At 47.9% G+C, this 17,749-nt stretch overlaps 1 protein-coding gene and 1 long non-coding RNA gene across 6 annotated transcripts in view; both read right to left on the bottom strand.

The window, feature by feature from the left end:
* The window catches only part of LOC309626659, a 191,802-nt gene that overhangs the window by 5,326 nt on the left and 168,727 nt on the right, over nucleotides 1–17,749 (bottom strand). The window lies entirely within an intron of this gene.
* Nucleotides 1,286–14,121, bottom strand: ATP5MJ (ATP synthase membrane subunit j). 5 transcript variants are annotated; one of them, XM_082387645.1, is made up of 4 exons: nucleotides 13,963–14,117; nucleotides 10,905–11,028; nucleotides 10,144–10,167; nucleotides 1,286–1,416 (listed from the first exon to the last, which is right to left on the bottom strand). In XM_082387645.1, the coding sequence occupies exons 2-4, from the start codon at nucleotides 11,026–11,028 to the stop codon at nucleotides 1,301–1,303; spliced, it is 264 nt and encodes an 87-aa protein (XP_082243771.1). In that variant the 5' UTR covers nucleotides 13,963–14,117; the 3' UTR covers nucleotides 1,286–1,300. The 5 variants fall into 5 exon arrangements, with proteins under 5 accessions (XP_082243771.1, XP_082243773.1, XP_082243772.1 ...); XM_082387647.1 differs by lacking the exon at nucleotides 13,963–14,117 and adding an exon at nucleotides 13,368–13,535; XM_082387646.1 differs by lacking the exon at nucleotides 13,963–14,117 and adding an exon at nucleotides 13,373–13,533.

Raw genomic sequence — 17,749 nt, 5'->3', positions numbered from 1 at the left:
CTGGGCCCAAGGCCACCCTCCAGGTTACCAGAAATTGACCTTAGGGCCACAAGACTAACTGTGGCCCCCAGGCACTGGTGCGGTGGGGCTCCCAGCCTTGGCCAGGGATCGCGGGGAGGGAAGGGAAGCAAGCGTTCAGATATGCAGCTCTTCCCTGGTGACACCTGGGCGCCGGGCCCTGTGTTAGGAAAACCTGCTGTGCTCACCTGTGACTCACTGACTGGGCAGAACTGCAGGCGGCTGACGACCTTGCTGGAGCCTCTGCTCCAGGCTTCCTTCAGAGGCAGGCTCTTCCGAGGGTCTTGAACTTGTGTGATCAGAAGCTACTCGAGGGCTCCTTAAAGCACAGGCTGCTGCCTGCCCGAGTGTGTGATGCCACAGGTCTGGGCGGGGCCTGAGGACCTGCATTTCCTACCGGTTCCCAGATGCTGCCGCCGCTGCAGTGGCCCCGGGACCCCACTCTATGAGAGCCACCGCTGTGGCTGAAGCCATTTCAGAGAGGACGTATTTTCAATCACTCTGCACCTGCTTCCTTTTGGAAGGGGGCTGCGGCCCCGTCCAGTGCGCCTGAACCACCTCTCCTGGACGACTGTCTCCAGGGTGCTGGGGCTCGAGGGCAGGGATCTGGGGAGTGAGGGCAGAGCCCTGCTTCCTTCGTGAAGGTGGGGTGTGGAGACCTCTAGGCAGTGCCTGGGGCTCAGGGCACAGCTCACCTGTGGAAAGGGGTTCTTGGCAGGGATGGGGACCCAGGGACCCCACTTCGATGGCTGGCAGAGGCTCTGAGGCCAGTGGCACCTCAGCACACGGGATGGACTTTGGAGCTGCTCCGGCTCCCCGGGTGAGGGCACGGGAGGCCACAGTGCTGGTTTCACTGGAAACGCCACTGGGTTTTGAGGCCAGAGAGGAGATGCCAACACAAGGCTCCTCTCTGCCCTTTTCAAAAGACAGAATGCCCGCACTTCAATGGCAGTGTCTGCACTGAGTCCGGCCATTGTTCGCAGGAGGTAGAACCCCAGCCTCCAGGACAGGCGGCTCCTCTGTGCTCCCCACAGGAGTCCCTTTGTGGGGTGGGGGAGGCGCTGGGCCCCAGCCAGTCTCCTGGATACTTCAGGACACTGGCAGGTCCGCTGTGACGTTCCCAAGCCCCAGGCTGGGGTACCAAGTCACCTGAAGGAAGGTGATATGAAGGTCAGGGGAGAGAGCAGAGGCATGGCTGCCACGCCGAGGTACCTGTGTGCAGGGCCGTGTACTGGGCACCCCTGCGATTCCTGTCACGTTCATTTGAAAGGTGTCTGGAGGCTCAGGATGGGTGGTCAGAAGCTGACTCCCAGGAGAGGACGCAGGTGCGGGTGGCTTCTTGCGGAAGTGGCCCCAGGGGAGACTGCGAGGGTGGAGGTGAGCAGGCTTTGTAACACTCTGGAAGAGGAAGAAGCCAATCCGGGGGGTCCTCAGGGGAGTGCCGCCCTGGGGGACGTGAGCTCCCGGCACTCCTGGCTCCTCCCTGGGCCAGCCCCCAGAAGCAACTTTGCAGGGGCTGCAATGGGGGAGGCCAGCAAAGCCGGGAGGGCACTCAGGGCCATGAGCAGATCCCAGGGGTCTGGGGCAGCAGTGAGAGCACCCACCCCACCTGAGTCCTCCACAGACCCTTCAAGCTGGGAAGGAAAACATCCTTGTAATTCTTTTAAGAAATTCTTTTCATCTACCAAGGAAGATATGTAATAATTACAAGAGTTTAGTGATTATAACCCATAATGGAATAGAATCTGAAAAAGAATATATATAGAGAGAGATATATATATGCATATATAATTGAATCACTGCGCTATACACTTGAAACTAACACATTATAAATTAACTACACTTCAATTAAAAAAAAAATAAAAGAGCTTAGTGACACCAGAAGGGTGTATGCAAAACATGGTGAGAGCAGGAGGTGTGGATTCCATCTTGGGGCTTCCTGCGCTGTCCCTCGGCTCAGGAAGAGCTGGAGAATGCTGGGCAAAGGCTCACCATGACGAAAAGAGAAAACCCAAATAAACAAAACAAGAAATGAAAGAGGAGAAATCACAACTGATACTGCAGAAGCACAAAACACCATAAGAGAACACTATGAATTATCATATGGCAACAAATTTGACAACCTAGAAGAAATGTACAACTTTCTAGAAACATACAGCCCACCAAAACTGAATATAGTAGAAACAGACAACTTGAAAAGACCGATCACTAAATGTGAAATAAAATCTGTAATAAAAAAACTCCTTACAGGGGGCTTCCCTGGTGGCGCAGTGGTTAAGAATCCGCCTGCCAATGCAGGAGACACGGGTTCAAGCCCTGGTCCGGGAGGATCCCACATGCCGCGGAGCAACTAAGCCCATGCGCTACAACTACTGAGCCTGCGCTCTAGAGCCCACGAGCCACAACTACTGAGCCCATGCGCCGCATCTACTGAAGCCCGTGCACTCTGGAGCCCGTGCTGTGCAACAAGAGAAGCCACCACAGCGAGAAGCCCGTGCACCGCAACGAAGAGTAGCCCCCGCTCACTGCAACTAGAAAAAGCCCACACACAGCAACGAAGACCCAACACAGCCAAAACTAATAAATAAATTAAAAAAAAAAAAAAAAGAATCCGCCTGCCAATGCAGGGGACACGGGTTTGAGCCCTAGTCCAGGAATATCCCACATGCCGTGGAGCAACTAAGCCCGTGTGCCACAACTGCTGAGCCTGCACTCTAGAGCCCATGCTCCACAACAAGAGAAGCCACCGCAATGAGAAGCCCACACACCGCAACGAAGAGTAGCCCCTGCACAGCAATGAAGACCCAATGCAGCCAAAAATAAATAAATAAAATAAATAAATTAAAACAAAACAAAAAAAAACCTCCCTACAAACAAAGTCCAGGACCAGATGGCTTCACAAGTGAATTCTACCAAACATACAAAGATGAATTTATACCAATTCTTCTCAAACTCTTCCAAAAGACTGAAGAGGGAACACTCCCAAAGACATTATATGAAGCCACCGTCACCCTGATATCAAACCCAGACAAAGACATCACCAAAAAAGAAAATTACTGGCCAATATCTTTGATGAATATAGATGCAAAAAATTCTCAACTAAATATTAGCAAACTGGACTTCCCTGGTGGCACAGTGGTTAGGAACCTGTCTGCCAATGCAGGGGACACGGGTTTGAGTCCTGGTCCGGGAAGATCCCACATGCCACGAAGCAACTAAGCCTGTGCACCACAACTACTGAGCCTGTGCTCTAGAGCCCGCGAGCCACAACTTCTGAGCCCATGTACCACAACTACTGAAGCCTGCACACCTAGAGCCCGTGCTCTGCAGAAGAAGCCACCACAATGAGGGGCTTGCGCACCACAACGAAGGGTAGCCCCCGCTCAACGCAACTAGAGAAAGCCCATGTGCAACAAAGACCCAATGCAGCCAAAATAAATAAATAAATAAATAAATTTATATTAAAACAAAATTAGCAAACTGAATCCAACAACACATAAAAAAGATCATACACCATGACCAGGTTGGATTCACCCCAGGGGCACAAGGATGATTCAACATATGCAAATCAATCAATGTGATACACCACATCAGCAAAAGAAAAGATAAAAACCACATGATCATCTCAATAGATGCAGAAAAAGCATCTGATAAAATTCAACATCTATTCATGATAAAAACCCTTACAAAAGTGGAACAGAGGGAATATATCTCAAATAATAAAAGCTATGTATGACAAACTCACAGCCAATATAACACTCCATGGTGAAATGCTGAAAGCCTTCCCCCTAAAATCTGGAATAAGATAAAGGATGCCCACTTTCACCACTTTTCTTCAACACAGTATTGGAAGTCTTAGCCATAGCAATTAGACAAGAAAAAAAAAAAAACGGTAGTCAAATTGGCAGGGAAGAGGTAAAATTGTCATTATATGCAGATGACAGAATACTATATATAGAAAACCCTAAAGACTCCATACAAACACTACTATAACTGATAAATGAATTCAGCAAGATTGCAGGATACAAGTTTAACATACAGAAATGGGTTGTATTTCTTTACACTAACAATGAAACATCAGAAAGGGGATGTAAACAAACAATTTTTAAAAAAATTTATTTTAGGCTGTGTTGGGTCTTTGTTGCTGCGTGTGGGCTTTCTCCAGTTGCAGCGGGCAGGGGCTACTCTTCGTTGCGGTACGCAAGCTTCTCATTGAGGTGGCTTCTCTTGTTGCAGAGCACAGGCTCTAGGCGCATGGGCTTCAGTAGTTGTGGTGCGCGGGCTCAGTAGCTGTGGCTCGTGGGCTCTAGTGTGCAGGCTCAGTAGCTGTGGCTTGTGGGCTCTAGAGTGCAGGCTCAGCAGTTGTGGCGCACGGGCTTAGTTGCTCTGCAGCACGTGGGATCTTCCCAGACTAGGGCTCGAACCCATGTCCCTTGCATTGGCAGGTGGATTCTTAACCACTGCGCCACCAGGGCAGCCCAGCTGAAAGTTTTTTATACATGCACTTATATATATATATTTTTAATAAATTTATTTATTTATTCATTTTTGGCTGCGTTGGGTCTTTGCTGCTGCGCGTGGGATTTCACTAGTTGTAGTGAGCAGGGGTACTCTTCGTTGTGGTACACGGGCTTCCCATTGTGGTGGCTTCTCTTTGTTGCAGCACACAGGCTCTAGGTGCGTGGGCTTCAGTAGTTGCAGCAAATGGGTTCAGTAGTTGTGGCTCACGGGCTCTAGAGCACAGGCTCAGTAGTTGTGGTGCATGGGCTTAGCTGCTCTGCAGCATGTGGGATCTTCCCGGACCAGGGCTCGAACCCACGTCCCCTGCATTGGCAGGTGGATTCTTAACCACTGCGCCACCAGGGAAGTCCTAGATGCACTTATATTGTGGATGTCACGTTTCATCCCTACTTTGCTGAGAAACATTACACGAATGGATGTTTAATTTTGTCTAATGCTTTTTTTTTGCATCTATTGAGATGATATTGTTTTTCCTTGTTATTGTATTAATATGGTGAGCTACATTGATTTTTTTTTTTTTTAGTTAAGCAAAGAACACCTTATTTCTGCTACACATAACAGCATACTGCCCTAAGAAACAACTACTACTATTTTTTTCTTATTGAAATACAGCTGATTTTCAGTGTTGTGTTAATTACTGCTGTACAGCAAGGTGATTCAATTATACATACATACACATATATATATGTATATACACATTCTTTTTTAAACATTTTTTTCCATTATGATTTACCATAGGATATTGAATATAGTTCTCTGTGCTACACAGTAGGCCCTTGTTGTTTATCTATTCAATATATAAAAGCTTACATCTGCTAACCCCAACCTCCTACTCCATCCCTCCCCCACTACTACTATTTTAGTTTCAGCATTAACATGTGCACTTACAAATATAGGTCAGCATGTATATTAAAAAATATGCCAGTAATCCCTGCTCCCTGGAGAAAACAATGTTGTAGATAGATTATCAGTCAGTCAGCTGAGGATTATGTCATTAGTCTTTGTTCTTAAGAATCAGTAGGTTCTCTGCTGTTTGCCAGATTCTTTCTCTTGGGGAACCTGCCAGCGTAACCTTAAGCCTGCTCCTATTCAGGGTTTCTTAAACATCTCAATTTCTCTCCGTTCTCTCTATTGAATGTTGCCATTGATTAAAATCCAGATCTCATTGATTTTTTTTTCTTTTTTTTTCTTTCTCATTGATTTTTGAATGTTAAACCAACCCTTCCTTGGTCATGACTTCTTTTTACTTTTGATTGGATTCAATTTGCTAAAATTTTGTTTAAAAATTTGGCATCTATGTTCAAGAGGAATATTGGTCTATAGTTTTCTCTTAATGTTGTTCTACTTTTGAATCATGCTGGTGCTGATCTCACAGAATGAGTTGGGGAGTGTTTCCCCCTGTTCTATTAAGGAAGAATTTGTGTACAATTGGTATTATTTCATTCTTCAATATTTGGTGTAACTCATCAGGGAAGCCATCTGAGCCTGGAGTTTTCTGAGAAAGTTTTCAACTACAGATTAAATTTCTTTGATATAGGGCTATTTAGGTTCTCCATTCTTCTTGAGTGAGCTTCAGTGGTTTGTGTCTCACAAGGAACTTGTCCATTTCATACACCCTGTAGAATTTTCTGGTTTCAAGCTCTTTGTGATATTCCCTTATCCTTTTAATATCTGTAGAATCTGTAGTAATGGCACCTCCCTCATTCCTGATATTACTTTTTTCTTCTCCCTTTATTTTTTCTTCACCAGTCTGGCTAGAGTGTTTGTCCATTTTATTTATCTTCTCAAAGAACAAGCTTTTGCTTTCACTGAGTGCCTACTATGAATGCCTGGTCCTATGTGAGATACCAGGTGGAAAGAGATGAATTAGTGTCCTTTACATAAATCTGCTATTTATTTTTATTCTTTTTCAGAAAGTCCTCTGCTTTTTATTTCTGAAATTTTTTAAAAAATTATTTATTTATTTATTTATTTTTGGCTATGTTGGGTCTTTGTTGCCGCACATAGGCTTTCTCTAGTTGCGGTGCATGGGCCTCTCATTGCGGTGGCTACTCTTGTTGCAGAGCACGGGCTCTAGGCACGCGGGCTTCAGTAGTTGTGGCTTGTGGGCTCTAGAGCGCAGGCTCAGTAGTTGTGGCGCACGGGCTTAGTTGCTCCGCAGCATGTGGGATCTTCCCGGACCAGGGCTCGAACCCATGTCCCCTGCATTGGCAGGCGGACTCTCAACCACTGTGCCACCAGGGAAGTCCCAAACCTGCAATTTATGATCAATCATCTTACAGGCGCCGCACAGCTCGACTGGGGCGCACGCACCCCGGGATATATTAATACAGTGACAAGCAAGAAACACATGCCTCCTCCGGAGGCTCCCTGGTGGCTGAAACACATGGTTGAAAGTTACCCCTTCAGATGCTGGGACCGTGTTCTCCTCCCTCTGCCTTTAGGGTCCTCCACAGGCCACTCTGAAGAACACTGACGAAGCACGGATGGGCGGGATGCGTGGACCTCAGGATAAAGGGCCTCCTTGGAGCTCCATCTGGAAACTGGCTGCTCCTGCCCGCGGGTGAGTTCGAGGCCCTCTCTGCTTCTGTAGACAGACGCCTCTTCTGTCGGCACTGCCCGAGCGCTGTTCTGAACAGGGTGCCCCCCCGCACCCCCCCCGCCCCGTGCCCAGCACAGCTCCAAGCAGTCCCACATCTGTGCTCAGTGCCCACAGGAAGCCTGGCGACGACAGGCTGGCGGCGCGCACTGGCTCCACCTGCAGGCCACCTCGGGACATGACTGGCTTGTGTGCAAACAGCAAGTGGGTTCTGGACAGCAAAACTCTTGCTTCTTTCTGCGACAAAACACGCTGTCTCCACTTAGGAATTAGGGACGGGGAACCACTTGGTGCAGCAGGAGGACAGTTTTGTTCCACTCTTTAAGGCATGGCTGACGCTGGGCACAATCTCCGGGGGTGGGGGTGGGGGTAGAGCAGGTCTCTCCTCGACATCCTCCAACCTGCCACTCTGCATCACTCACAGGCCAGAGGGTCCACCTTTCACAGGATATGCTCCATCTCAGCCAAGTTCCCTTCACAACACAAATCCCAAGAGCCCCTCACCCCATTCTGCACAGGTGCAGTATGGGCAGCTGGTCCATGATGGGTTTTTATTTACTGATGATCTTAACTAAAGGACCCCACAAGCGGTAGAGGGGGACACGCTCCCAGGGCCCGCACACCAGCTCCTCTGCTGACTCCAGGGGCTGCCTGCCCAGGCCTCACCTTCTCCTTCTCTGGATAAGAGCTCAGCCTCCCGGAGCGCAAGTCCTGGTCCCAGCATCGGCTAGCTGACCTCTGGCACATCACTGCCCTCTCTCAGCCTCAGTTTCCTCCTATGTAAAATGGGACTGCAGCTCTACGTCATTCGGTTCCTAGGACTGAATGTGCTAAGAAGCACAGCACCGGGGGAACACGGGTGGACACTGGTGTAGTGGATGAAAGGGCTCGGGGTGGGGGGGCGGAATGGGACTTCCTTTGTATGGCTCAGTGGTTCTCAAAGTGTGGTCCCGGGGCATCAGCACGTCCTGGGAACTCGCGAGAAATACAAGTTCTCAGGCCCCTTGCCACACCAATGGAAGCAGAAATGCTGGGCCCCGCTAGTCCTTGCTGACAGCCCTCCAGGTGATACTGTCTCAGAACAGATGGCCCACGAGTAATTTTTAAGATTAGGACTTTCTGATCCGCAGTGCTGACTCATCCTCTGGACGGAGAAGAGAACAAAAGCTTATCGGAGAAAACGTGATCCCTGCTTTAGAATGGAACCCTGCTCCCAGCTCCAATGCCAGCTCTCATTGGGGCCGTACGATGCTTTCACGCCAGTTCCCCGTTGAGCCAACAACCGTGAGGCAGTCAGTGAGCCTGATAAGTGGGTTTTATCCCCATTTTACAACAGAAGAAACCAAGGCTCAGAGACCCCACCCAAAAGTGGCAGCCATCTGTCAGGCACCAACCATGGCGAGAGACCAGGACCAAGACCTGGGCCACCATTTCTATTCCACAGGCAGACCCCCATCACCTGCAAAGCACCAGATTTCAAACTGGACTCAATTCCACACCTATGCTTACTGCTTTAGAATCTATTTTTTAAATGCAATTTTAGGGGTTTTGGTAATTGCCTTAAATGGAGAAAAACATTATGCAGCATTCACTTGATATTAGCCAAACTAGAAAACGTATCAATTGATTTTTTTTTAAAAAATTTATGTACCTTGCCTTAGAAGTGATTTCTGGATAAAATTTTCTAGAGCTTATAATTCCATCCACCATATGATCTAATACTGCCTATTTCTAAAGCATTTTACATAACTTTGCTGTACACCTGAAACTAACACTGTAAATCAAGTATACTCCAATAAAATTTTTTTAAAAAAAGGCATTTTACAGTTTAAATAATGCTCTTGCATACTTTCTCTCACTGCGCTCCACAGTAACTCTAAGTTAGAACTTACACATTATCTCCATTTTCCAGATGAGAAAACAGAGGCTCAGGGAGGTCACGGGAGTTAAGTAGCAGAATCGACTGCTTAACATTTACTGACCTTCAGAGTGTGAAGCCTAGATCTGCCCTCCACCCCTGCGCTAACGGAGGTGTTCACTCCTCAGCCCCTTGGATCTCCTAAGGACAGGGCAGCTCGGCGAGACTCTGGCCGCACCTGGCGCGCGCAGACCTACTCGGAGTGCGGCAGGCGCGGGGCGGAGGGAGAGACACGGCGCAGGCAGCATGCGTCTCACAGGTACGTTTATTCATGTCCAAGGGCAGGGGCACTGCTGCAAGTCAACACGATGTCCCACGTTCCCACAGCACAGCCAGACCGATGTCCCATCCAAGGAGAGCTCGTTAATGATGCCCATGAGCAGGCGCAGGACTGGAAGCTTTTCAGGGAGAAGCACAACAGACACAGTTTAGGAGGAAAGGAAGCAGCAGAAGGCAGCTCGTCACAGAGGTGCGTGCCGACAAGCCAGAGGCGCAAAGGACAACTTCCAGTACGACGGAGCACGTGGAGGGTTATTTCTATGTGGATGTATACGGAGGGTCTGCGCAATCAACATGGGCACGCAGCTCACGTGCAGGCGCACAGAGCAAGCGGCATGGAAATGTCTTCTCCCCAAGGTCAAGGGCCAGTCCTAAGTTTGCACAGGACTCAGATGACTAGAGTTTCATTGCCATTTGGAAGCGAAGTGAAGAAACGCCCAGCACTAGGGCACACATTTATGTGGTTCTTGCTTTCACAACACGTTTTACAGGGCAGCCCACGGGCACAGCTAACTCCTGCTTGCCTACTGGTGGCACCAGCTAGCCCCGATCAATTCATTTCGCTCCTGGAAGCTGTACTTGGCCCACGGGGTGAGCAGTGGTTTTCAACGCTCAGACTGCGGGGAGCAGAGCTTCGGAACCCTCTCCCGGCGGGCCAGCACACGCCACCTTCTGAAGTGTTCCTACTGCATCTGTGTGCTTACTGAACCTCGCGTCAGCTTCAATTCACAACAGGGATATACCTTGACCCAAAAAGGTATGATGGGGTTTCTCATTCCCTACCCATTTTAAGAAGCAGAAATCTTACCTTTCAAGGCTTTACTTCTTTTATCTAAAATAAATGGAAAGAAAAATTGGTCATATCAATGCTTTACAAAAATGCCTTTAGTCGACTCACTGTTGAAATCATCATTTGGCTGAAAAGTTCATAGCTTAGGCAAAGCTGTTAAATGAAGCTTTCAGAAAATAGGAATTCCTATAGTGTCTCAAAGCCAAGAAGTGGTAAAAATTCTACCACAGATGTTCTCTGAACAGTTAAATAGCCCTTCAGAATCTGCAGGACTCTTCACTCTCTACCAGATCCTAACCTCCAGTCTTGCAGTTTAAAGTTTCTCCTTTCTTTCCTCTTTTCAACCAATCGCTCATTCATACACAGTTGGGCCTCATCTCTGCTTCACTGAGAACCAAATGGTTACTCTGCCCCAACTTTAATTATGAAAATATTTAAACATTCAGATCAGTGGAAAAGGTACAGTAAAACACTGCATACCATGACACTTCATCCCTAAATATTTTAACCTGCATCTCTTAAAACTAAAGACATCTCCCATGCATTCTAAATACCATTGCCACACCTAAGAAAATTAACAATTCCGATATCAAGGTCTTGTTCAAATTTCTTATCACTGACATAGGTCTTACACTCCCCACATTTTAACAAAGGACCACCGGGGGTTCTGATGTTCACTCCTAGTTAAGAACCATAGTTTCTTTACAATATGAATTGTGATTCCTCTTGAAAGTAATTTTCTTCTTGACCTCCAATGAATCAAACACAAAGAAACTTACCAGCACTCCTGATCTTATAAACGATAAAAGCCATCAGCCCCGTTCCTACCCAAATCTCCTGGTAAACTTGGGTATAGTAGGGCTTCATGGGGATCCAAACATTCTTAATAAAGCTTTGAAGCATCTGAAAAGGAACACAGTGATAAATATTACCATGACTATTGTTTTAAACCTAACTGGTAAGAGGTTTCCATTTATTAAGTTTGACCCTATTTCCCAAACTATTCAACAGGGAGCAGCCCCTATGCCGAACCTGCTACCCGAAGCCATTCCAACATCTACATGGGGACTCTTGCTCTCAACAGCTTTCCAAGCTCCACTCACCTCTCACCATCCCCTGACCTTGGCCATCCGGGCACTCCATCACTTCACATTCCTCCAGCCCCAGAGCTCTCCCAGCCTGTGCTGTCCCGCACTGTCATCAATGGTCCCCCTCTCTGAAGGCTATCCTCCACGAATGCCGCCAAATTATGCCAAGAATTACACACTTTTGAAGAAACTAGCATACTTGCATCACCATGTTAAGAACTGTTGGCACTCAAAGCTGAAAAAGAACATGGTCAAGGCATGGTGATTTCCCTGTGAGACTAACACCCAGACTTGAGCTCACGTTCATCAGCTGTATCTCAGTCCTTCGTTTGTTTTGTTTGAATCTCAGCTGTATTGAGGCATAACTGACATATAAAACTGTAAGATATTTACAGTGTACACCATGGTGGTGACTTGATACATGTGCACAATGTGCAGGGACTTCCCCCGTCTAGGTGATTAACACAACCATCACCTCACTTTTTTTTTTTTTGGCGAGAACTTTCAGTTCTCTAAAGAGTCAGAGCATCTGGGAGAACAGTGTCCTTGGTAGAGGCAGCTCACGGGCCAAGACCCAAGGTCAGAACATGCTTGGAGTGGGAGGAACAGCGAGAAGGCCACTGTGGTCGCTCAGATTCAAATCCTGGCTCTGTCACTTTCCAGCTAACTTAAACTGCCTCGGTTTCCTCATCTCTAAAACAGGTATAAAAACAGCACCCGCCTCAGAGGACTGTTATGAAGATGGAGGAGTTGCTATGTGTCAATTACAGTATCTGCTGTCCTACAGCAAATGCTTGTTACATGAAGTGTCATGGCTGGGCTAGTGGACAGAAGATGGCCAGGTCATACAGGGCCTTGGCGGCCACAGCAAAGAGCGCAGCTTTTATTCTCAGAATGTCATGCAAATTTAACAGCATTCATGAAGTTCTTTACTTGCTTATCTCCTGCACTACTTGGAGAAGATCACACAGTTGCCTGAGATCACACAGCTGGATCTGTAAGTCACCCAGCTGTATCTGCTCCTCATTACTGAGAATCCTCTCCGAGGCCTGGCTTCCAGCTCTTCCAAAGAGAGAACATAGCCAGGCTGAGGCCCAGGCCTGAAGGCTAGCCAGCTCCCTGAGTGACCCAGGAAGCCGTGGCTGTGTCTTCCTCCTGGAACCCCTTGCAGACATGTCTGCCCTCACATTTCCTGTCTTCAGGCAGTACTGGGATGCTCTGTCAGAGCATAACGTTCCAAGAAACCGACAGCCCTGTCCTGAAAAGGCAGCTGAGAGGATCCAAACAGGATGTGGAAGAAGCCTCTGGAAGCCCTGGACAGGAAGAGTTCAGAGGGACTGAGCAAATTCCTCTCCTCCCTGTGCCCAGCACTGACTGGGAAGGAAGACCAATGGGGTCGGAAGCCTGCAAATCCTGGGTTCCTACACCAGTTCAGCCTGTTTTGCCCTCGATCCTGGGAATGCCTTGAAGCTGTCATTTCAGAGGTTTCCCTTTCTGTGAAACAGGGATAGCTCCACCTGCCCCACTGGGCTCTCAAAGTAAAGGACCCCAACCTACTGCCTGGTGTGGAATAAAAACTCAGTAAATGATCGCAGCAAGAGAAGAAAGAATTGCTGCAAATGCCCAGCTGACTACAACAGTACTAAGCTCCTGAGATTCTACGAGGAAGGACTTAAGAAGCTGAGGGCAAGGCCCAGGTCAGGTAGGGGCCTTAGAGCAAGGCCAGAAGAGGATCTAGAAGGAAAAGAGCAAAGCAAACTAGGAGGGTGTAAAGGAGGTAAGAAGGGGCCAAAGAAACTTCTGTTATCTCCATATTTTGCTCAGGGCCCAGGCCCCTGGTGTTGTCTCCTCACCTAGAATTACCCAAGAGTGCTACAGGGTAGGTACACGGCAAATGCTTACTTCCCACCCCACCTTTGGCCCAAGGCTGCCATATCTGGCTGGACAAGCGACATGTTCCCAATGTCTACAAAATGAGGCCCCCTACTTTTCCTGCCTGAGTTCACTCTATCTAGCATCGTTTCCCAGCTGTGTGAGTTTTATTAGCGCCCATTCCTTCAAAGACCCATCCTATTCAAAGGCCAAGTAGGTGCCCGCTGTGTCCGTTTAAGTCTGCAAAGTGGTTGGTATGTTACATTAACAGCAAACTATTACCTGACCTTACACTGGAAACAGGAAACGTCTGACCCGTTGAGCCTCAGACCGGGCTTCACAGGCTGAGGTCCGTACAACTGCAATCACCTCCGATCCCGTTTTGGTCCCCGTTTCCCCCTCTCCCAAAGCCTTGTCATACGTACAGTGTAGCTCCGAGAACAGTGTGGTGCAAGGAAACTTGAGGTGTAAAGGGGAGAAGAGACTAAACGTGGGGTAAGAGCTCTCGGCTTGGATCCTGACTCCATCACTAACCTGCCGAGTAAGCTCGGTTAGGTGGTTGAACCTCTCACGGCCGAAGGAAAAGGCGTAGCGAGGCCTCGACTTTACTCGCCAATAACAGCTAACCCCCGGACGACCTCCCTTTACAGTTTGGGGGACCCAAGTAAAAAGTGCGCGTGGGCAGGGGGAGGGATTGGACCTCAAGGTCAGGGGGGATGGAGATGTGGCCGCGGTGGGGCCGGGGAAGCTCCCGCCCGCCGCCCGCCGCCCGCTCCCGCCGTGGCCACTCTGGGCCCCGGGTCCTCGCTGCCCGCGATCTGGCCCCTCACCGTACCGGCTGCCCCGCGCCGAGCACCGACCCCAGCCCCGCACTCACCTCGGCGAAAAACTAGCGGCTCAGCTAGCCCTAACTCACAGCTGATGACTCGGAAAGGTCACTGAGCACGCAAGCGCCGCGCGGGGCCTGCCGGGAAGGCGGAAGGAGCGGCGTCGCCCTAGACCAGCACGCCACACCCCCGGCCGCGCCTGCGCACCACAGCGCCCCCAGCGGCCGCCCGGGTTCAGCCGCCTGGAGGGTAGGGTGAGGGGATGTGGGGGGGGGGGGGGTGTCACAATCAGGTGACTTAACCGTCCGGATTTGCCTGGGAGTGGGACTTTCAGTGCTGAAACAGAGAAGGTCTTGGACAAAGCCGACGAGTTGGTCTACCTGAAAAAGGGAATCTTTACTTGTGTTAAACGCAGAAAAGCTTCATCTCCCGTCTCTGATTTTCTTGCCATTTCTCTGTGTTAACATTTTTTGCTCTGCATATTTTTATGCATCAATTCTGTGCACAGTAATTCTACTCAATAGACAATATAAAGACTTCCACAGGGGTGCCAGACACTGGACCTAAAAGACGCAGGCTTTAAAAATAACCATGCTTGGGACTTCCTGGTGGTCCAGTGGGTAAGACTGTGCTCCCAATGCAGGGGACCCAGGTTCGATCCCTGGTCCGGGAACTAGATCCTGCGTGCATGCCACAACTAAGAGTCCACATGCTGCAACTAAGGGTTCGCATTGCCACAACTAAAAGATCCCACATGCCGCAACTAAACATGCCACAACGAAGATCCCACAACTAAGACCCGTGCAGCCAAAATAAATAAATAAATATTTTAAAATAAGTAAATAAAAATAACCATGCTTAATATGTGCAAGGAAATAAAAAACAAGACTGAAAATTTCAGCAGAAAACTGGAAACTGTAAAAAGTGAAACAAAAGAAAGCCATTTAGCTGATTTGAAAAAGAGCCCAATAGAAATTGGATTGATTTAGCAATGGATTGGACAGTTGAAGAATTACTGAATTGGAGGCTGGGTTAGAAGAAACCATTCAGGAACACAGACAAAAGAGAAAGGAACAGCAGGAAAGTCTATCATAGGTGTAACTGGTGTCTTAGTATAACTGCCAATCTAGAATTCCATGCGTGAGGAAATTAGCATTCAGAACAGAAGGCAAAATGACATTTTGGACCAACTAAGACTGAGGGAATAATCACCAGTAGGTCTGCAGATTAAAAAAAAAAATCAATGTTCATTGTTCAGGCAGAAGGAAAGTTGAGCTCAGAAGGAAGGATGGGGAGGCTGAAAGGAAGAGCAACGAACTTGGTCCTGCTTCAAAGGGAAAGAAGCTTAGGATCAAATGAAGCTGCATTTGGAAAACTTGGAAAACTTAGGGCAGTGATGCTCAAGTGTGGGCTGGGGGTTTCCAAGGCCCCCGAGGGCCGAAACTATTGTTTGTAATAATGGTAAGATGTTATTTGTCTTTTTCACTAGAATTCTCTCACAAGTGTATGGTGGAGTTTTCCAGAGGCTGTGTGGCTTGTGATGCCACAACAGAATGAGTACAAAAACAGGAGAATCCAGCTATGTTCCATTAAGGCAGACATTAAGAGGTCTGTGAAAATGTAAGAGTCTTTTACTCTTCTCAAACACAAAACTTTGGGGGCAAATATAGTGACTTTTCATAATTATTCCCTTTAACATCAACTGGTTTTATTATTATCATTTTTAAATGAATTTAAAAAGTAAATAAAACATTTCTCAGTTGTAATCCCTAAATAAAGTAGATAGAACCCACGTAAACAAAAGCTCTGTAGGGTCTTCAACAATTTTTAAGCATGTAAAGGGGTCCTGAGACAAGGACAAGGTTTGAGAAACACTGTTTCAGAAGAAGAATGTTTTAGACTTACAATGAGCTAGGAAACCGCAGAGGATAGTAAGCACTTAGGAAAAGCTTAAGGAAGAGCATCATCGTCGGAAGCTATTTCAGGACAAATCTTTTGAGCTTCAAACTCGACTTGAGAGCAACAGAATTTTAATGTCCTCAGTTGCTAATCCAACGTAGCCCATGAAAAACACATGTTCAAAGAAATCAATGTTTAAAGAAAGGGTCATCCCAGCAGATTAATTCAAAGTGCAAAACGCTGTATTTCGTGGCTGAGAAGGTCACTGAAGACATGAAGGTATTTGGGGCAAAGCTCCTCCCACTGCACAGAATCAACATCGCTTGGAATTGCTCTCAGCTGTTTTCCCTTTGGGCCTGCAGCTCCAACTGCTCTGCGGATGCAGATATGCGAAACCTCCACCAAGGCCCACTCCGTGGCCTTCCCCTGTGCTCTGGCCTAGATGTCTACATGCCTATTTGGAACTATGAAGCTGCCTCTTTTTAACTCTGGACGTTGGGCAGGAATGCCAGATGGGCTGGGCCAGGTGACTAAAGAGCACCAAGAACTACTCATGAAACGAAGGGGCTCAAAGCCATTTACTCTGTCACGACACCGAATGTTAACCAGCGTTTCGTCTGGAAAGTGGCAGTTAAATGACAACAAATTTCAAAACTGAAGAAGCATCAAGACGGTGTCCTTCAACTGCAGTTAAAAAACTCAAACCTCAGGAGGACCGCAGGAGGCAGTAAGCCAAGAGGATCAAAGAACATAGAAAAAGCCCTTCAGAAAACATCTGCGTGAAAGGCACCTTCTTCAGAAAAAGAGCAACTTCCACTTAGAAACAGACTCATTGTAACATCAACAAAGGAAGGTAGTGTGGGAACAGTAACGTACTAGGAAACACAAATGGGATTTGCAGAGTCGTTTGAAGTGGTTTCGGCCTAACTTGTGAAATTCAGAACATGTGCTAGCCTTCACAAAATGGATGAAGTTGCAGTATTTTCCAACCAATGCTGAATGACATACTGAGAGTCTAAATGATTTTACGATCACATTTTCTTACTTATTGAAAAATGTGTTTTTTTCCTTGCCAAAAAATGTGCGTGTGAGGGGGAGTTTTGAAGCCTGCACTATTCGGAACAGTCAAAATACGAGGCCCAGGGCTCGTAATACGTTAGTGGTGTGGCCAAGACAGGGCCTGGGACTTCTAGCTCAGTACCATGCTGGGTTTGTTCTTTGTAAGAAACCAATAGCTCAACCCGGCCTAGTCTGACTTCTCTCTGCACTGTTCTCAGGCTGACCTCTTATCTGCCACTCTTTGGGCATTTTCCAGTGTTTAATTGATTGGCCCTCACACTGTTGACCAGTGCCATGCTCTGGATGCCTTCCACCTATTTTTTCACAGGGCTCTTTCCTGCGAGCCCACACTGCGCCAGACGCTGCACTGGGCACTGACGGTGTGAAGGTGGGCAGGCAGTAATGTCACTCTTCTGATTCTCCCTGTTGCCTTTCTTCCTTTGTATATCTTTACTGGATTTTTCCTCTCTGACCCTTCTTTCAGGCTGCTTCCAAGTTTCTGTCTACCTTCACTCGCTCTGGCCTGGACCATTTCAGCTGCTCCCAGGGTTTTAACCACCATCCATTTGCTGATGACCTCCAAATGTGAACCTCCCACCACCTGTTTCTGTCTAGCTGTAGGGAGGACACCGCCCCCGAGACGTGGATTTAGGAAGGAAGGAAGGTGAACTCAGTTTAGCCAAGATCTCGCCCCACTGAACTTCTTCCAGATCCTCAATTCAGCCAGCAGGGCCACCCGCCTTCAGGCCTTCATCAGCGGACTACCTCCCCCTCCGAGTCCTCTTTCTTCGGGCTTGTTCCTGGTTCTTCTGCAGGTTTCCACTTAGGTGTCATTTTCTCCAAGAAGCCTTCCCTGACTTCCTTGCTCTCTTCCCCAAA

The sequence above is a fragment of the Balaenoptera borealis genome (genome assembly GCF_965194805.1).
Source record: "Balaenoptera borealis genome assembly, chromosome: 3".
Taxonomy (NCBI): Eukaryota; Metazoa; Chordata; class Mammalia; order Artiodactyla; family Balaenopteridae; genus Balaenoptera; species Balaenoptera borealis.
This window is presented reverse-complemented; position numbering and strand designations above follow the sequence as displayed.

Coding starts and splice junctions, on each gene's coding strand:
- ATP5MJ (XM_082387645.1), bottom strand. CDS start 11,028: ATGCTTCAAAGCTTTATTAAGAATGTTTGGATCCCCATGAAGCCCTAC. Junction 10,168..10,904: donor TTATAAGATCAGGAGTGCTG/GTAAGTTTCTTT, acceptor CATTTATTTTAG/ATAAAAGAAGTAAAGCCTTG. Junction 1,417..10,143: donor AAGAAGTAAAGCCTTGAAAG/GTAAGATTTCTG, acceptor TTCCTCTTCCAG/AGTGTTACAAAGCCTGCTCA.